The sequence below is a fragment of the Trichechus manatus genome, unplaced genomic scaffold (genome assembly GCF_000243295.1).
Source record: "Trichechus manatus latirostris isolate Lorelei unplaced genomic scaffold, TriManLat1.0 scaffold00163, whole genome shotgun sequence".
Taxonomy (NCBI): Eukaryota; Metazoa; Chordata; class Mammalia; order Sirenia; family Trichechidae; genus Trichechus; species Trichechus manatus.
The window spans coordinates 1,774,494-1,792,723 of record NW_004444099.1 but is presented as its reverse complement, the minus strand read 5'-3'; the positions used below and the strand labels follow the sequence as shown (position 1 = coordinate 1,792,723).

Sequence of the window (18,230 nt, the reverse complement as noted above, 5' to 3'; positions counted from 1 at the left end):
AAGTATGTGAGACGTAGTCTCACCATCCTTGCTTCTAAGGAGCATTCTGGTTGTACTTCTTCCAAGACAGAGTTGTTCGTTCTTTTGGCAGTCCCTGGTATATTCAATATTCTGTCAGTTTGTCATACTGTGGGGGCTTGTGTGTTGCTGTGATGCTGGAAGCTATGCCACCGTATTCAAATACCAGCAGGGTCACCCATGGCGGACAGGTTTCAGCCGAGCTTCCAGGCTAAGACAGACTAGGAAGAAGGATCTGGCAGTCTACTTCTGAAAGGAATTAGCCAGTGAAAACCTTATGAATACTGAATGAGTTTTAGGGTTTAAAAAAAAAACAAAACAGCTGTTTAGAGTCATTCACATCCTTCCTTCTCAGTAGTTCCCTGTATCTCTACCCAAAGTGAGGGTGATAGTCTTGGAGGAAGAGTGCTAGAGGCTCAGAGGGCTACCCTGAATAGGGCCACCTCTTGTGTCTTCTCTACCCTATCCCTGTGCTGCTATCCAACAACCAAATCATAGGGTCTCTGTCACACTTGGCCCAGGGCTTCTGTGACTCAACTGATATTGGTGAGTATATCACTTGAAAAAAAGGGGCTGCTAATTTACTAACCTGGACAGGTTGTAGTGTGATTATGAAAGAAGATAGCACTAAAGATTCCTGCTGTTGAGTAGCCCAGCTTTCTAAGGGAAGCCTTTAGCTTTTTGACAGAGGGCATTTCCCAGAAGGGATCCATTTATCTAGGAGTCCAAAATAAGCCTTAGTATGGGAGCACTGGTGGCACAGTTGTTAAGAGCTCAGGCTGCTAACCAAAAGGTCGGTAGTTCGAATCCACCGGCCTCTCCTTGGAAACCCTATGGGGCAGTTCTACTCTGTCCTATAAGGTTGCTATGAGTTGGAATCAACTCAATAGCAACAGGTTTGGTTTTGTTTTTTTTTTTTTTTTGGTTTGGTGCTTTAGAAACAACTTCAGCTTCCATGACTAGATTAGCCTTCTATCTACAGCCAGCTTCTGAGTCTTGATACTCTTTTGTTTCTAAATGTGGAGGAAAGCGTTTGCATTTTTTTACTAAAATAAAAAGGACACATGGAGAGGGGCTTGGTTTTGCTGGCCTGAAACCTTTCTTCTTTTTGTTTCCATTTTGTTTGATTTTTCTGTACCTATTTGAAGCCATAACACAATAGATCTAATCATTTCAAGTCATGGGAAGTTTTGCACAGCATCTTATCTCTGATGAGGAGCACGTTGTTACAAAATACTTTCATTTTTAAAAGTTGAGGTTTAATTTTAATGTTAAAAACATTGGTGGAAATTCTGTACTGGATAAAAGTGCAGTTTAAAAACAGGGAAGCTTCTGGGATTACATAGAACAAAACACCCTTTTTTATTAAACTTTCGTGTATCTGCAGGCTGTTTTATTCTTACCCTATTGTCATCTCTAACTTACGTGGAAGATACCTTTCCCACAGTGTGATTCAATACAGGCACCCAAAAAGATGGTCTCAGATTTCATGTGTTCAGGTAATTAGCTGGGTTTGAGTGGCTCAGTTAAACCATCAGAAGGTCAGTGATGCATGAATTTCTGGCAGACTACCTACTGCAGAGTCATAAAAACACCTGTATAGGGACTGAACGTTTTTATAGCAGAGCAAATTTTGTGTTTTAAATATAAAATAAGTAATGTGAAGATTAGTCTTGCCTAATTTAATCCTTTGGCAAAATCATGTTTTAGTATGACACAAAACTGTTCTGACGTGAATGCTTTCCAAAGAAATCGTTCCTCTGTTTTGTATATTTGGCAGCATGGTCTCTTAAGGACCTTAAAATAAAATTCAAATGCCCAGAATGTAAATTGAGGAGGCCTTCTTGGAATTTGTTTGGGTGCCCTAAAAACATAAGGTAAATGTAAATATAAGCATGGTAAATTTTTTTTTTTTTTTTGCGCAGTAAGTTTTTTTCCCTTAAAGGTCATTTTTATGTAAAACTTTAAATTTGTCCCTGAAATTTTGCTATCAGATATGAACCTTACTAATTCAGATATAAAAATAAACACACTCAATTTTGACATGCTTTTTCTTGAAGGAATTTCTCAGTGAACTGAGCAAGCACAGGATTGGGCTAGGCAGATTGTAACTTGATTTGGGTTCTGCTTTTCTTACTTGGTTACCTGAGGGCAAAAGGTGTGTGTGTGTGTGTGTGTGTGTGTGTGTGTGTGTCTGGCTGGCTGGCTGGCTGGCTGGCTGGCTGGGTTTTCTCTAAAATGGCCGCGATACCAAACCTCACCTTAAACTAATTGATAATCACCTTCAAGACGGGTAGTGGATATGTTCTTTGAACCCTGATATTGCTTCCCTGTGTCAGACCTTCACTCAGGGTGCAGGGACTGATCACTGTCACACTTCTGTTGGCACGTGCTCCCCCCACCAACCCCGGGGAAAATGACCTCACTGGACAGGCCAGTGTGCTGACGCCAACTCTCCTGTTTATGAGAAAGTGCAGTTTAGGTTTGTTTTCATTTTACTAACGCTTCCAGTTGATAATCTGTAGCTGGCAGATTTTAGGAGTCCATTGTCCCTGGTTGAGAATTTCTCCAGGATCACAGGCCTTGGGAGGGTTTGCTTGCTCCTCTGGGTCTGGCGGAAGGCAATCATGCTGTGTCTGTATTTGTCATGGTGTACCTCTTGAGCTTACACTGGGGTGTGGGTATTCACACCTCCTAAATCCAAGAAATGGCTATTTCAGCCACATTTCTTTACTGATACAACACTGCCAAAATAGGGTATTCTTCTAGAGGCCTTCCACCTGAGGCATATGGAGGGGACCTTTGTCCTCACAAAGAAACAGCCTCCTTTTCCTCAGGATTTTGATGAGGTTTTGAATTGCACAAGATTATTGTTGAGCTATTGTCACAAACTCCAGGAGCAAGCTACACTTTCCCAGGGATCTGCTTCTATAGAAAGCCAGGGGCTTTCTAGGCCACTGTCGTTAGGCACCGGGGGCAGGGATTGATTACCGGAGGTTAGATGCATTTATAGTCATCCCACAGGAGGCTGATTCTATTCGCAGTTTTAGGATTGCAAGCTACAGGGCACCTGCCCTGGATTTTACTGGATGTCATCAGCTTTTGATAGTTGAAGAGCTCAAAATTTTTGTGTGCTGTTTGGGCATCCACATGCTGTATTTCATTTGTCTTGCACTGTTCCCCTTACTCCCCCCAAAAGTGGGTGGACTTTTAAAAAATTATTGTTTTGAAACTATTCATAATTTGCATTCATTATAACTTGGACATTTAAAAAGCTTTTATACACTAAATCTTTTTGGAGTACAGCAAGGTTATCAATAAATTAACGGCAACAACAGAAAGTCCTTTACAGAAATGACGGCATTAAATGTAGCGGGCAAAAATGGCACCTATATGGTTCTACTTTGTATGTTTTGTGAAACCAATCTTCCAGCCTAAGCACTTTATCCATCTCCACAGCACCCAAGAATACAAGACTGTGTAAACAGAGGGAACATTGTTGTGAACTGTTTACTCTCTGGCCACAGCCTCTCAGCCTTCTGATCCCTGCTCCAGCTTAAGGGTCAAAGGGGCACAGCAGGCCTGGATCTCAGGGTGCTCTTCAATCACTCCATACTAGTTGAGAATAAAGTCAAAGGGCTGGCCATCTCTGACTATGTACTCTATAAGTGGGATCTTCTACACAGAAAGTTAGTTTTTGCTGGAAAACTCAGTAAGAGCTGGTGCGTTCCAAAAACCAAAGAAGTGTGTTGTAACTAGCTGGCTGTAGCTTGAAAAGAACTCCCGAATCCCTCACGAATGGTCCCATGTCAGGGTTTACTCTGCTTTCATACACAAAGAAAACTCTTGCTGATTTATGCACCTGAAGGACGTATCTTAGCAACAGCCCGGAAGAAAATGTACTGAGAAACTTTCTCTAGGCTTTGTCTACAGAGAGCTCAAAGCAGAGGGTAAACACAATTTCACATGTTTTCTAAAATGCAGTTCACATATTGTTGTATTAATTTTAAGGGTAAAAAAAGACAGTTAGTCTTCCTAATTGGTTAGTAAATTCATTTACTCTTTTAAAATACACATTCCCACACAGTGGTAGGAATTGTCAGTTTTTGTGGAGTGTCTCTGGATTTGGCAAGCAATGTTAGGACTCTTTTAAAATGTTGCTTGGGATTTAAAATATGTAAGACAAGAGTTGTTTCTCACACATTTCTGCCTGTTCATTTAAAGTAGCCCTTTCTGAAATATCTATTTTTTAAAAAATTTTATTTTGAAATAATTTTAGATTCACAGGAAATTGCAAAGAAATGTTTAGAAATGTCCCAGGCACCCCTTCCCCAGCTCCCTGAAAAATCTATTTTGAAGAACATTTCCCAGGGAACACCAAACTATCAGACCAGCAGTAAAGGACCACAACAGATTACAGCCTCTTAAGGGGAGAATTGCCGCATTAACGGGAATACACACGAAAAGCGTCCTGGCATTGGGATACTTGAGGATTTAGTCCATTGTCCCTGGTTGAGGATTTCTCCAGGATCACAGGCCTTGGGAGGGTTTGCTTGCCCCTCTGGAGCAGGTTCAACGAAGTAACCCCGGAACTTATATTCTTATGTTATTTAATGGCGGGCCTACATGAGGCATTAGCGGGTGCAGGAGTTAAGATCAGATCTGCTTATATATCTATGAGTGAAGATATATAAAGGTGACAAACTATAAAGGTGACAGCCTCATTTTATCCCAAGGCTTGGGATCCATCTAAACCACCATCCCTAGTCGCTCTTGTAGGCTCATCCATTTACAAGTTCGGGTGTGATGTATTATTCGGAGTTGTTAGATCTTCCGCAAAGATCCACAGCAGTGTGGGACAAGTCAGGAAGAGATTCAACACCTTTATGGTATCGATTGGAAAAGATGAGTACAAGGATACAGCCAATCTACTAATAGGTTACCTGACTGGACCAGTTATAGATTGGATCAATCAGCAGTCCTGGGTTGGATCATTTGTCTTCAACTTGATAAGTACTGCCTTTGAGTCCCCTGAAAAAAAAATAATGGAACAAGTCCACATGATGGCCAGCTATGCACAAATAACAACATAGAATATGATTCACGGATATCTACAGCAGTGTATGGATGGGACTGTTGCTGTCAGACCAGTTGTTCATGAAATCCCTGCATTTATGGAGACCTCAAAAAACGTTAAGGCTCAGCTAGGCAACCTCTTTGAGTACGGTGGAGCAATTTGACACTCTGCTGTTGCTGAGCTTGCACCATGGAAATTACCAAATCTGTCAACAGCAGCCAATTATTGGACAAAGAAACACACTCCCTCCCGTGGTGCCTTCCCAGCTCCAGAATGAAGCCCTGATCCTCTATCACGATTCCCATGCTTGCCGCTGCATCAGGCCGCCTCATTGTTAGGTCTGGAGGGCTTGGTGGCCCTGTGAGTGCCGACGTAGCAAACATACTTGCAATGTTCAATATTATAGTCTTTGAAAACTGAACCAACCTCTAAAAAAATATCTATTTTGATTACTAGTTTTCTTATGAAAAGAGGAAACAAGCTTAAGGGTTGCCAAGAGAATGGGCTATTTCAGTTCTAGCCCCAAGGCACCGTGGGGACCTGAGCAAGTACTGTATTCCTCACAGTACTTGTGGCGCTTGCTCAGAAAGGCAGCCAACAGCAGGTGAAAGCAGCAGGGACACCAGGGGCAACAGACACAAACGGACTTTCTAGCCCCTTCTCTCTTCCTTCCAGTAACACCCCTCCCCCCACTTCTTCCCTTAAGTTCAAAGGGATGAGGTTTAGGGAAGGGGTGAGATGAGGCTTCGGTGGGAACCTTTTTCCCCCTTTCTTTTTAAATTAAGGGCCTCTAGTTCACATGGATTGGGGATCAGGTAATTAGATAGGTAATGAAGCAGAAAAAAGTTACAGTTTTGGGAGGTGGGGAAGAGATATAAAAGTTTAAAGCCACTTATTGTAAATTAAGCATGTAACACTATATAAAAGAAGCATAAAAGTATTTCAGGTTATACTTTAATTTCATATTTTGTCTGGTTGAGGAGGGAGATGAAAGAGAAGAAAGTAAATCTTAGATGCACAGGAAAAAAAGAAAGCCAGGATGGGAGGAGGAGAGGGAGAGTGGTTTGTTACCCTGACTTAGCTCAGAGGTTGAATTTCAAGGATTTTGAGTTTCAGGAAAATTAAGGTCAAGCTTGGACAATGAGCTGCAGGGCATCATCTCTTATCACTGCCCTTCGAAATGCTAATTAATGGATTAGCCTTTCATCCTAGCTTCTGAGTGCTATAGCCATCCTAGCATCCCCAGGATAACCACAACCACACAAGAGAGGGGATCCTTCCCTAGGCTGCAGAAGCAGACAACAACTCTGCCTTGTGATGTGACCCTCAAAGGCTAGAGATGCCGCATCCTGCCAGACAGAGAAGCTAAGTCAACAGTGGAACAGTCCGATGCAATGCCCAACTGCAAACTGCTTATCAAAGTCCTTAGAGAAATCCTTTATCTTCAAGCAGATACAATAAGAAGTACTATTGGCCACTTACCAGATTGGCTTGTTACAGTTCTTCCTACCTTTCCAGCCCCCACCCCTCTCCTTCCCCACAACAACCAGTGGCTTCTCCCCTGTCACTGGGAGAGTTAACTGCAGGGCGTAGCCAAGTTTTCTCAATTCTTTGGCTCCCTTCTGACCAACTTGACTCGCCTTCCATCCTCAGGGCCATGTTTACTTGTTGAATGGTCAGCTCCTTGAACATTGCTATCAACGTCTTAGCCTGTACCACTCAAAGAGTGGTACTCAGACCTGCAGCAAGGACATCATCTGGGAGTTTGCTAGAAATGCAGAATCATGGGCCCTGCCCCAGATCTTCTGAATCAGAATCTGCACATTAGCAAGATCCCCTGGTGATTCTCATATGCACATTAAAGTTTTAGAAACACTGCTGGCCTCCCTGGTCTTATTTTTTTCCATTCCTGTTTGACACCCATCTGCCAGAAATTACTTGAAATCACCTTCAGACTCAGGGCTCCTCCATAATCTTCTCATTCATTTTTTGTTTTTTAGTTCACTCCTTCAAGAATAGCTCCTCAACCCCCCTTTCCACCTTTCACGCCTTCATTCCCATTTTGCCTCCTCCCTATTCCCATCCTCTCTAACTTTACAGAGATCAGATGACCTTCCCATGCTAATATATATATGTTTTTTCTTTCTCTGTCTTAGTATATTCCTGGTCTTCAGGCCTTCTGTTTTTCTCTCAAATCTCGGATGAAGTAAAAGCTTCCTTATTTCTAAGCTAGTTCTTTTCTTTTTTTTTTAATTGTGATTTAGGTGAAAGTTTACAGAGCTGATTAGTTTCTTGTTAAGCAGTCAGTACACAAATTGTTTTGTGACATTGGTTGCCAACCCTGTGATGTGTCAACACTCTCTGCTTCTCCACCCCAAGTTCCCTGTTTTCATTTGTCCAGTTTTCCTATCCCTTCCTCCTTTCTTGTCTTTCCTTTTGGGTTGCTGTGCACATTCGTCTCGTATACATGATTGAACTATGAAGCATGTTCCTCCTGTGTGTTATTGTTGGCCATATAGACCTGTCTGGAGCCCTGGTGGTGCAGTGATTAAGCATTTGGCTGCTAACCAAAAGATCAGCAGTTCAAATCCACCAGCCGCTCCTTGGAAACCCTATAGGGCAGTTCTACTCTGTCCTGTAGGGTCGCTATGAGTTGGAATCGACTTGATGGCAATGGGTTTGGTTTAAATGGGTTTTATAGACCTGTCTAACCTTTGGCTGCAGGATGAACCTCAGGAGTGACTTCAGTACTGAGTTAAAAGGGTGTCCGGGGGCCATACTCTCGGTGTTTCTTCAGTCTCTATCAGACCAGCAAGCCTGTTTTTTGTGTGTGCGTATGAATTTTAATTTTGTTCTACATTTTTCTCCAGCTCTGTCCGAGACTGTCTATTGTGATCCCTGCCAAAGCAGTCGGTGGTGGTAACTGGGCACCATCTAGTTGTTCTGGGCTTAGTCTGGTGGAGGTTGTGTTAGTTGTGGCCCATTAGTCCTTTGGACTCATACAGTACTTTGGACTAATCTTTCCCTTATGTTTTTGGTCTTCTTCATTCTCCTTCGCTCCAGCCGGGATGGGAGCAGTAAGTGTATCTTAGATGGTCGCTCACAGGCTTTTAAGACCCCAGTAGCTACTCTCCACAGCCGGATGTAGACTATTTTCTTTATATACTATGTTGTGTCAGTTGAGCTAGTTGTGCTCCCGAGACCATGGTCCCCAGCCCTCAGCCCAGTAGCTCCATCTCTCAGGGTGTTTGGATGTGTCTGTGAAGCTTTTATGACTTTGCCCTGGTCAAGTTGTGTTGACTTCCCTGGTGTTGTGTACTGGCTTACCCTTCACCAAAGTTACCACTTATCTACTATCTAGTTAGTGTTTTTCCCTCCCCATCTCTCCCCTCCCTAGTAAGCATCAAACGTTGTTTCTTTCTGTGTGGAAACATTTTCATGTGTTTTTAGTTATAATAGTGGTCTCATATAGTATTTGTCCTTTTGTGTTTGACTTCTTTCACTCAGCATAATGCCCTGCAGATTCATCCGTGTTGTGATAGCCAGTGTTCACCAGAGGGGTGAGGGTGTAAGAGCATGCTTCTGTGGTTACTGGGTGAGAGAGTCTGGGCTTCTCCTGAGTTGCAGCCAGCAAACATGGTCTTACTTGTTCTGGGTGTGACCGCACCATGCCTCTGTCTTTGATTCATTTTTCCTTTCCCCTCTGGTATCTTGTGGTCTTACTCTTCTAGAATCATTTCCATCAACTCTGCTAAGCCCTTCCTTTTTGCATGAAAGATACAGAGTGTTTCTTTTAAGAAAATCACCACACACGCACACACACACACATTCACATTTACTTGAGCCTACTCTTTTCTGGTTTGTATTCTTTCTCCTCTTTCACAATTAGATTACTCAAACGAATTGTCTAGAACAGTGGTTTTCAACTGGGGCAATTTTGTCCTTCAGTGGACATCTGGCAGTGTCGGGGACATTTTTGGTTGTCAACTGTGGAAGATGTTACTTGCATTTAGTGGGTTGAGGCCAGGGATGCTACTAAACATCCTACAATACAGAATAGCCCCCACAACAAAGAATTATCTGGCTGGAGTGACTGACTACCCTGCTTTGCCTGCACCTTTCTCAGTCTTAGCACTGAAAATCCTGTGTTCTAAGAAACCGTCAGCCCTGGGTGTACTGGGATGGCTGGTCATCCTATATCTGCCCCTGTCTTAGTTATCCAGTGCTGCTATAACAGAAATACCACAAGTGGGTGGCTTTAACAAACAAATTTATTTCCTCACAGTTTATGAGGCTAAAAGTCCAAATTCAGGGCTCTGGCTCTAGGAGAAGGCTTTCTCTCTCTGTTGGCTGTGGGGGAAGGCCCTTATTCCTTGGCTCCTTGTTGATTTTCATGTGGCTTGGCATCTCTGTTCCCCCATCTTTGCTTACTTGCTTATTTAATCTCTTTTATATCTCGAAGGAGATTGACTCAAGGTACACCTTACACTAATCCTGCCTCATTGACGTAACAAACACAACCCATTTACAAATGGGATTATAACCACAGGCAGAGGTTAGGATTTGCAACACATATTTTGGGGGCACATAATTCGATCCATAACATTCCACCCTTTGGCCCCCCAGAATTATGTCTTTGCCACATGTAAAACACAGTCACCCCAGCACATCATCCCAAAAGTCTTAAATCAACTCCAAGTCCAAAATCTCATCTTCTGGATCATCTGTATCAAATATGGGTGAGATTTTAAGTGTATTCCATCCTGGGGCAAAATTCCTCTTCATCTGTGAACCTGTGAAATCTAGACTACAAATTATCTGTTTCCAAAGTACAATGGTGCAACAGGCACAAGGTAGACATTTCCATTACAAATGAGAGAAATTGGAGAGAAAGAAGAGATAACAGGCATCAAGCAAGTCCAAAACCCAGCAGAACAAATGATATTATCTCTCAAGTCTTGAAAATAATCCTCTGTTCTTTGAGATCATCTGGGCAATGACTCTGCCCTCCAGACTCTGGGTATTGGCCACACCCTCTGGATTCTGGGTGGAGGCCCCTCGGCCCTGGGCTTCAGCCCCACCTTACAGACCCACTGAGATGACACCTGTGCTCCCTTGGCTTTGGGCTGCTCCATTCTCCTAGTCCATCTGAATGGTGACCCCACCCCCGCAGCCCCAGCAAGCCCCATTCTTCTGTTCCTTGGGCATGACAGCCCCGCACCCTCAGCTTTGGGCAGTGGCCCCATCCTTTTGCCAAACTGAATGGCAGCCCTACACTCCAGAACTGAGTTGGTGAAGATCTGACTCTTTGAAACATAGGAGACTGTGGCTCTACCCTTAGAAATCCCAGAGGCCATAGCCCCATGCTTTCAGACCCCAGAAGCTGTGGCCCCACCCTTTGAGACCAAGGCTGCTCTGCTCCCCATGTTCCTTCCAACAGTTCTGCTGATTTCTGAGCTGCTCCAGGGATGGTCCTTTTCTTTTCTTGGAGGACAACAGATGTAGCTCCTTTGGCCTGTTTCCTGCCAGTAGAATTCCAAGAGGCAGACAGCATTCTTTCCTTTCTTTTTTTTCTCTGTTCCCTTCAGTCTAAGCTGATGGGTTTCCTGCTGTGGTAGTTGATTAGATCCATCAGTCACAGGCTTAATCTCTTTAACAAAAGATTATGTAGCCACGTCCTTGGTGTACATCCTAGGACATGTGTCCTTAGTTTGTACAACAGAATTTTCCAGATCTTTTAAGTCTGTTTTCATTTTGCACATCTCATTTTTAAGTCCATCTCTGTCCTCCCACATTTTACTATAAGTGGCAAAGAGAAATCTCATGGCCCCTTTCAGGCCTTGCTTTGAAATCTCCTCAGCCAGATATCCAAGTTCACCACTTACAAGTTCTACCTTCCTTCAAACACTTGAGCATAATTCAGACACGTTCTTTGCCACTGCATAAAACGCATCACCTTTCCTCCATTGTCTAATCACATGTTCTTCATTTTCTTTTAAAGCCTCACCAGAAGCACATTTAATGTCCACATTTCTAGCAACATTCTGTTGCTGGTGCCATGCGTGTTTTCTAACATGATATTTTCTCTATAGCTTTCCTCACTTCCTTCTCAGCCCTCACCAGAATTGCCTTTGACATCCATAATCCTACCAACAGTCTCTTCAAGGCAATCTAGGCTTTTACTCTTAGGCACCTTAAAACTCTTCCAGCTTCCACCCGTTACTCAATTCCAAAACTGCTTCCACATTTTAGGTATCAGACCAGCACCCCTCTCTTTGGTACCAAATTCTATCTTAAGTTATCTTGTGCTTCTGTAACAGAAATACCACAAGTGGGTGGCTTTAACAAACAAAAATTTATTTTCTCACCGTTTAGGAGACTAAAACTCCAAATTCAGGCTGCTGGCTCTTGGGGAAGCCTTTCTGTCAGCTCTGGGGGAAGGCCTCTATTCCTTGGCTCCTTGGTGATCTTCATGTGGCTTGGCATGTGTCTTCCCCAATGTCTGCTTGCCTAATCCGTTCTTTTTATGTCTTGTAAGAGATTAACTCAAAACATGCCCTAGACTAATCCTGCCTCATTAACATAACAGAAACTCATTCCCAAATGGGATTATAACCACAGGCATAGAGTTAGAATTTACAACACAAATTTTTTGGGGACACAGTTCAATCTGTAACAGGCCCAAAATGTCAAAAGTGCAAAGTTGAGAAACACTAGAAGAAAGACCCATAACCTTCACTTTTTTATTCGAACTCCCTTCCCTTTAATCTGACATTTAATTTGTGCCTTCTGTTGAAACTGTTCCCTTGAAAGTCACCAGTGGTCACCTTCCAATCAAGAAATCTAGTGGCATTTCTTCTTTCTCAATCTTTGTGATCTCTTTCAAGCATTTAACACTTTCACTTGTTCCTTTCCTCTCTTTTTATTGTGGTAAATATATAGGTAACAAAACAGTTGCCATTTTTACACTTTTCACTTATACAGTTCCATGACATTAATTATGTTCGTCATGTTGTTCAACTATCACCATTACCCATTCTCAGATATTTCCATCACCTTTAACAGAAGCTCAGTGTCCCCTAAGTATGTATCTTCACACTTGGTCTTTTTGAAGCTCTTTTTTCTCAGACTCTTGATTCTCCCTCCTACCTTCACTATTGTACTCTTTCTTTCTTTTGTGGGTTCCTGTAGTTGGAATGGACTCGAAGGCAACTAATGACAACGTTGCTACTATCCCCTAAGGTAGTATTCCTTGGCTCTCTTCTTTACTCTCCTATTAATTTTATTCTTTAGCTTCAGATTTTATCTCTATTAGTTGATTCCCAAATGTCTTTCCTGAGATTTCCGACTGATTGAAGGGTTCCCTTGGATGTTCAGCAGAATCTAAAACTCAATCTGAGTGACGGCAGGTTAAGAAGACTCTTTAATACATTGGCAAAGAGGAAAGGTAATATGGCCAAGTTTATATTTCCAACTTTATCTTCTACTTTAGTCCTATATAACCCTTAAACTCTATCTAATCAGGATAACTCTATCCATGTCCTTAAATTAAATGCCTTGCGCTTTCTTTCTTCCATGGTTTTGCTGCATGTCTTCTTGCTTGGTTGGAATATACTTTTCCCCGTTCCTTCTTCAAATCTTCCTAATCATAGAAATCAGGAAAGTGTGAAATGGTGAAAATACAGAATTCGGAGTCAGAAGACCTGTTTCTGTCACTTTACTTGCTTTTAGATCTTAGGACAATTACCTGAGCTTTCTATAGTCAGTTTCTTGAATTTTAAATAAAGGATAATAATCCCATCTCTGCTTGTCTCAGATAGCTAATATGAAAAAAAAATGCTTTGAAATATGTGAACTGTCATATAAACATTGTCTGTCCTCCTGAACTCTGCTAACACCTTGTGCCTCACATATGACTTGTAAGGCAATGACAGATATTGCAGACTTCTTAAAAGTGGGGACCATAACTTAACCTTTTTCTTCCATGTGCATGTCATGTTAATAGATTGAGTAAACACTGATGAAAGAATAACAGTTCCACCTGCTACTCCGTCTTTATAGCTATTCTCGATTCACTAATTCTAAACATTTTATACTATGACTAATTTATTGCCTTTTTTTTTTTAAATCTCCAATGTAGGTGATGTCTTTCCAGTGCAAATGAATCTAATAGCTCAATCTCAGTTTATACCTTTGGCTGAAGTTCTTTGCTGTGCTGTATCTGATATGAATGCAGCTCAGATTGTAGTAACTCAGGAATCACTGCTGGAGCATTTGGTGAAACATTACCCAGGTAATGTTTCTCTATTAATGGTTCATTTCATGTGATTGGTTTGTATTTATAATCTTAAACACATAAATAGACTGGGTAATATCTTTTTTTTTCTTCTCTAGAACCTTATATCAGAGTCCTGACATAAAAAAGGCCTATATCAACAAATTTGATTAAAAAATTTCGTTTACTTTTCAGATGAGCTTTTTAAAAAAATGCCTATGACAGTAAATAAATATATAAGTCAGACTCTGTCGTGGGGGGCTGCAAGGTGAAAAGGAAAAGTTCATCTTCCCCCACCTTCTAATCCCTCTATTCCCACTTCCCAGAGGTGACAATCGCTATTGTTAATAGTTTCTTATGTTTACTTTCATAAATTGTATTTGGGTATATATATATATATATATATCCCTTTTTTTTTTAACATAAATTGGGTAATCCTATACATGCTCTCTACACTTTTTTTAACTTAAAATTTTATCTTGAAGATCTTTCTATATCAGCACACATTGATCCATCTCACTCTTTTAATAGCTGCATGATTTTCCAGTGTATGAATGTAGAAGAGTATTTAATTTTTTCCCATTATAAAAATATATGTGCTCATTATAGGAAAAAAAAAAAAAAAAAAAAAGAACTCCCTCCCAGTACTACCACCAAAGAAAACCAATGTTAACATACTGATTTTTTTTATCTAAAATTTTTCTTACACAATTTTTAACATTGTTTTCATAATACAATTTTGAACCTTGCTATTTGGAAAAGGGAGTCCTGATGGTATAGTGGTTTAAGAGCTTGGCTGTTAACCAAAAAGTCAGCAGTTTGAATCCACCAGCCACTCCCTGGAAACCCTATGAGGCAGTTCTACTCTGTCCTATAGGGTCACTATGAGCCAGAATCGACTCGACGGCAGTGGGTTTTTTTTTTTTTTTTAATTTGGAAAAGAGAAATTCTTTTAAAATTATTTTGTTACCTTCCCAGCTTGAAAAAAACACCATATCCAGATGTTTTGAAGCCTGCCCCATTTTTTCTATAGATTCTTACGAAGATTTGAGCCATTGAGACTGTTCTTCAAAATCTCCCATGTTTGTTCACCAAGAATGCTTTTCTCAGTCACATTTTAAATTTATGCGTGGACTCAGTTTTCATTAACTATTATCCTAGCTATATTTTTTTTGTCTGAATCAAATAATATCCCCATTATTCAATTAAGTTATGAAATTTGTTAATTCTTGTTTGGCACTATCCCATGTATTAATTTTATTACATATACTTAATTACGTATAATTAATTGGGTTCATCCTGCAAATGTGTAGTCATTTCTAAGTTACTGATTTCATTCATGAAAATGTTTCTTATTCAAAATCAATCCGTGTGTGAAATACTTGTTTGTTTTAGGTATTGCAGTTCCATCTCAAGATATTCTCTATACCACTCTGGGAACTCTGATTAAAGAAAGAAAGATTTATCACACTGGAGAAGGATACTTCATAGTTACTCCTCAGACTTACTTTATCACAAATATAACCAACCAAGAAAATAAGAAAGCCCTGTCAGATGAAAGCCACCCAATGCCAACTTCCATTACATATCTGGTGAGCATGGGCAGCTCTGCAGAATTAGCCAAAGAAAATGCTGCCTCCATTTCCCATTGTCAGTCTTGCCGATGTTTTCCTGATGTGTGCACTCAGGATGTACAGGAGCCGCAAATTGCTGCAGATGTGATTAGAAAAGGCCAGAAGGGTCTCAGGGAATCCAAACCTTTGGTACAGAATCAGGCAGTTTCAGTGTCTGAGGAGAATCACGTCTGTGACAGGGCCAAACCTTTACCATGTACAAAAGACAGAGAAAAAGGCAAGAAGTTTGGCTTTAGTCTTTTCTGGCGGAATATATCCAGAAAAGAGAAACCTAAAACAGAGCACAGCAGTTTCTCCGCCCAGTTCCCACCTGAAGAATGGCCTGTTCGAGATGAAGATAACTTGGACAATATCCCACGAGACATTGAACATGAGATAATCAAACGAATTAACCCCATTCTGACTGTTGACAACTTAATCAAACACACTGTCCTGATGCAAAAATATGAAGAACAGAAAAAGTATAATAGCCAGGGTACTTCCACTGATATGCAGATAGGTAGGCACAAATATTCTTCAAAAGAGGGAGTTAAGAAAAGGCAGAGTCAGTCTGCAAAGCCTCGAAGGCAGGGTCATTCTCATAGACACAAAGGCAGGATTCAGGCAAGTGAGCCTCAGCAAAGAAACATTAAACAGGAGACGCACCCTAAGCTCCTTGCTACACAGCCCACCCCCAGAAGTAAAAGCCCACATGAAGTAGTCCAGAAACCACTTGGTGAGAATCCAGCAGGGCTAGGTTCCCATGTGATTTACAAAAGGCGAATCAGCAATCCCTTCCAGGGTTTGCCTCACCGAAGGAGCCCAATGACCAAAGGTCACAAGAGTCAGAAGACCAGTGATCTGAAACCTAGTCAGAGTGGACCAAAGGAAAGGACTTTCCAAAGATCAGGGTCTTTAGATGCCTCAAGAATCTTCAACCACGAAACCAAACAGCCATATACAGAACAACGTAAAGATAAACTGAAAGGAGAATCAATTTATAGGAGTAATTCTGTCAAACCTATCAGAAATCACCTCCCGGATTCCCCGCAAGGTAGTGTTTTGAAAATTGACAGTAAATGCTGTTCCTTTAGGGAAGGCATGTCGGGATATGATGTGTATGGTGGAGAAAAGGAGGTAATCCCTGAAGGCTTGGGGAAAAGTCACCTTGATAAATTAGGGGAGACAAAAGAAGTGCAGCACACCCTGCCATCACAAGATCCCTCCTCTTTAGACCAAGCTTCCTCTGCGTGTGGACTAGTTGCTAAAACAATACAACAGTTCCAAAATCTTGGCCTTTTGGATTACCCAGTTGGTGTAAACCATTTGAGACAACCTGAGAGACAAAACAGAGACTCAGAGGAAGAACTAACGAGAAAGGCATTTATCCAGGACACAGAGACTGCTAATCTAGAAATTGAAGAGCCTTCTGACAATGACCAGGCCTTGTATGAAAATGAAGTGGAAGATGATGATGGTGCCTGCAGTTCATTATACCTAGATGATGATGACTTTTCAGAGAATGATGACTTACGTCAAATACTGCCTGCTCATACTCAGTATTCCTTTCCAGGTGGAAGTAAGTGGAATCATTTAGGAAAACAAAAGGTGGCTGATAGAGCTCTGACTGAGTACAACAGCAGAATACATAGACTTGAGCCTCCAGTGCTTAATGGCAATGAGTGTTACAAACCCAGTGAGTTGCTCACTAACCCAAGTGAAAGCCAAAAACCTAATCTCGCTACTGAAAGCTGTGGCCTTAATTCAGGGACCAAGTTTGCTTTTAATTATGAGGAGGAACCCAGTGTTGTTGAATGTGTACAGGCCTCAGCGCTTGCTGATGGAAGTATATTTGATTACTATAGCACAAGGAAAGCCAGTTCTGAGGCTGAAACCCTGCAAGACTCTGTTGGTGACATAGGAAACAAACCAGCTACCTGGAGTCAGAATCCTCAGAATCAGGAAATGAAAAAACATTTCAAACAGAAGTTAGAACTCTTCAGTTCTTCACATATGCCAGTGTTGTCTCAGGCTATCCAACAGGAACACAGTCACTTGGAAGGAACAGAAAATCATAGCATGGCAGGAGATAGTGGAATAGATTCTCCTCGGTAAGTGCACATGAAAGTGTTTGATTAGCCACTGTCCCACAAGAATTATTAAAATCAAGGGCATCTTGGGTTAACTGGTGGGAGATTGCTGGATAAACTTTTTATAATGATATAATTCTGCCCCCCTTTACTGAATAAATTGTACAAAATTATGATGAAATCTCTTACATAGTAGGATAAAGTTCATCTTTAATGTGAACAGAAATTTGACTGACCCACTACCACTAAACCTTGAATTATTTCTAAAAAAAAAAAACAACTGCTATAAACCAAGCACTCCCTAAACTGAGAATTGGAAGTTTTCACTTATATCCCTGGGTCTACCTAGGTTGAGAAAGAGTGATTTAGTGCAAAATCACTTAATTTCTTGGTGTTGGTTCCTTCAGTTTTAATATGAGGATACCTGTATTGATCTACTTGAATGAATGATAATTACACTTGACAAATAAAATGTGAAATCCAGTTATTTTTGGAAATGGTACCTATTTTCCTGCATCACTTGTGCTCATAATGTACAATCTGTGCTGTATAAATAAGAATCGGTAGGTTTTTAAAATAGAAATAAAGAATAATGACCACAGTTTGGACAGTCTTTCACACAGATCATGATATAGTATATTGCTACCTTAGAGAAATCGTGAAGTGTTTAAAGATGTGGCTATTTTCCACTATTGTTTTTCATACCAATTTGTTTAAATAACATGGTTCAGATTATAAAATATACTAGAACATTTGAGAAGTACTAAAAAATATTTTTTGAGAACACCAACAATGATCCTACCATCTAGGTATTTTTAAAACCTCTTTTATGTCAGTTGTACTTCCCAATAACACTGCACTCTGAACAGGAAGATTTTGCCTATGGGGCTCATACTCTAGACCAGCTGTGCTTTGCATCTTGCCTTTTTAAATAAATGGTATATCATGAACATTTCCTCATGTTATTAAATAATCTTTTAAATGATCCTTGTAAAAATTTGGTATAAACCTTTACTAGTTTATTTATTATATAAAATTGTGTGCCTTCTTTTGAAAAATTAAAACAATACAGAAATTTCAAAAGTAAAACTGGAAGTCTCCATTTCCACACCTTTCCCAGTCCCATTCTAGAGAGGTGACCTGAGCATTGTTAACAG

General features: G+C 40.8%; 1 protein-coding gene across 3 annotated transcripts in view; it reads left to right on the top strand.

Annotated features, from left to right (window-relative positions):
- The window catches only part of STOX1 (storkhead box 1), a 59,197-nt gene that overhangs the window by 37,941 nt on the left and 3,026 nt on the right, over nucleotides 1-18,230 (top strand). Inside the window, exons 2-3 of one of the 3 annotated variants that reach the window (XM_004386391.1) lie at nucleotides 13,236-13,388; nucleotides 14,766-17,094. In XM_004386391.1, the coding sequence (XP_004386448.1) occupies nucleotides 13,236-13,388; nucleotides 14,766-17,094 (2,482 nt within the window). The remainder of the gene's footprint in view (nucleotides 1-13,235; nucleotides 13,389-14,765; nucleotides 17,095-18,230) is intronic. The other 2 variants (XM_004386392.1, XM_004386393.1) reach the window with 2 other exon arrangements.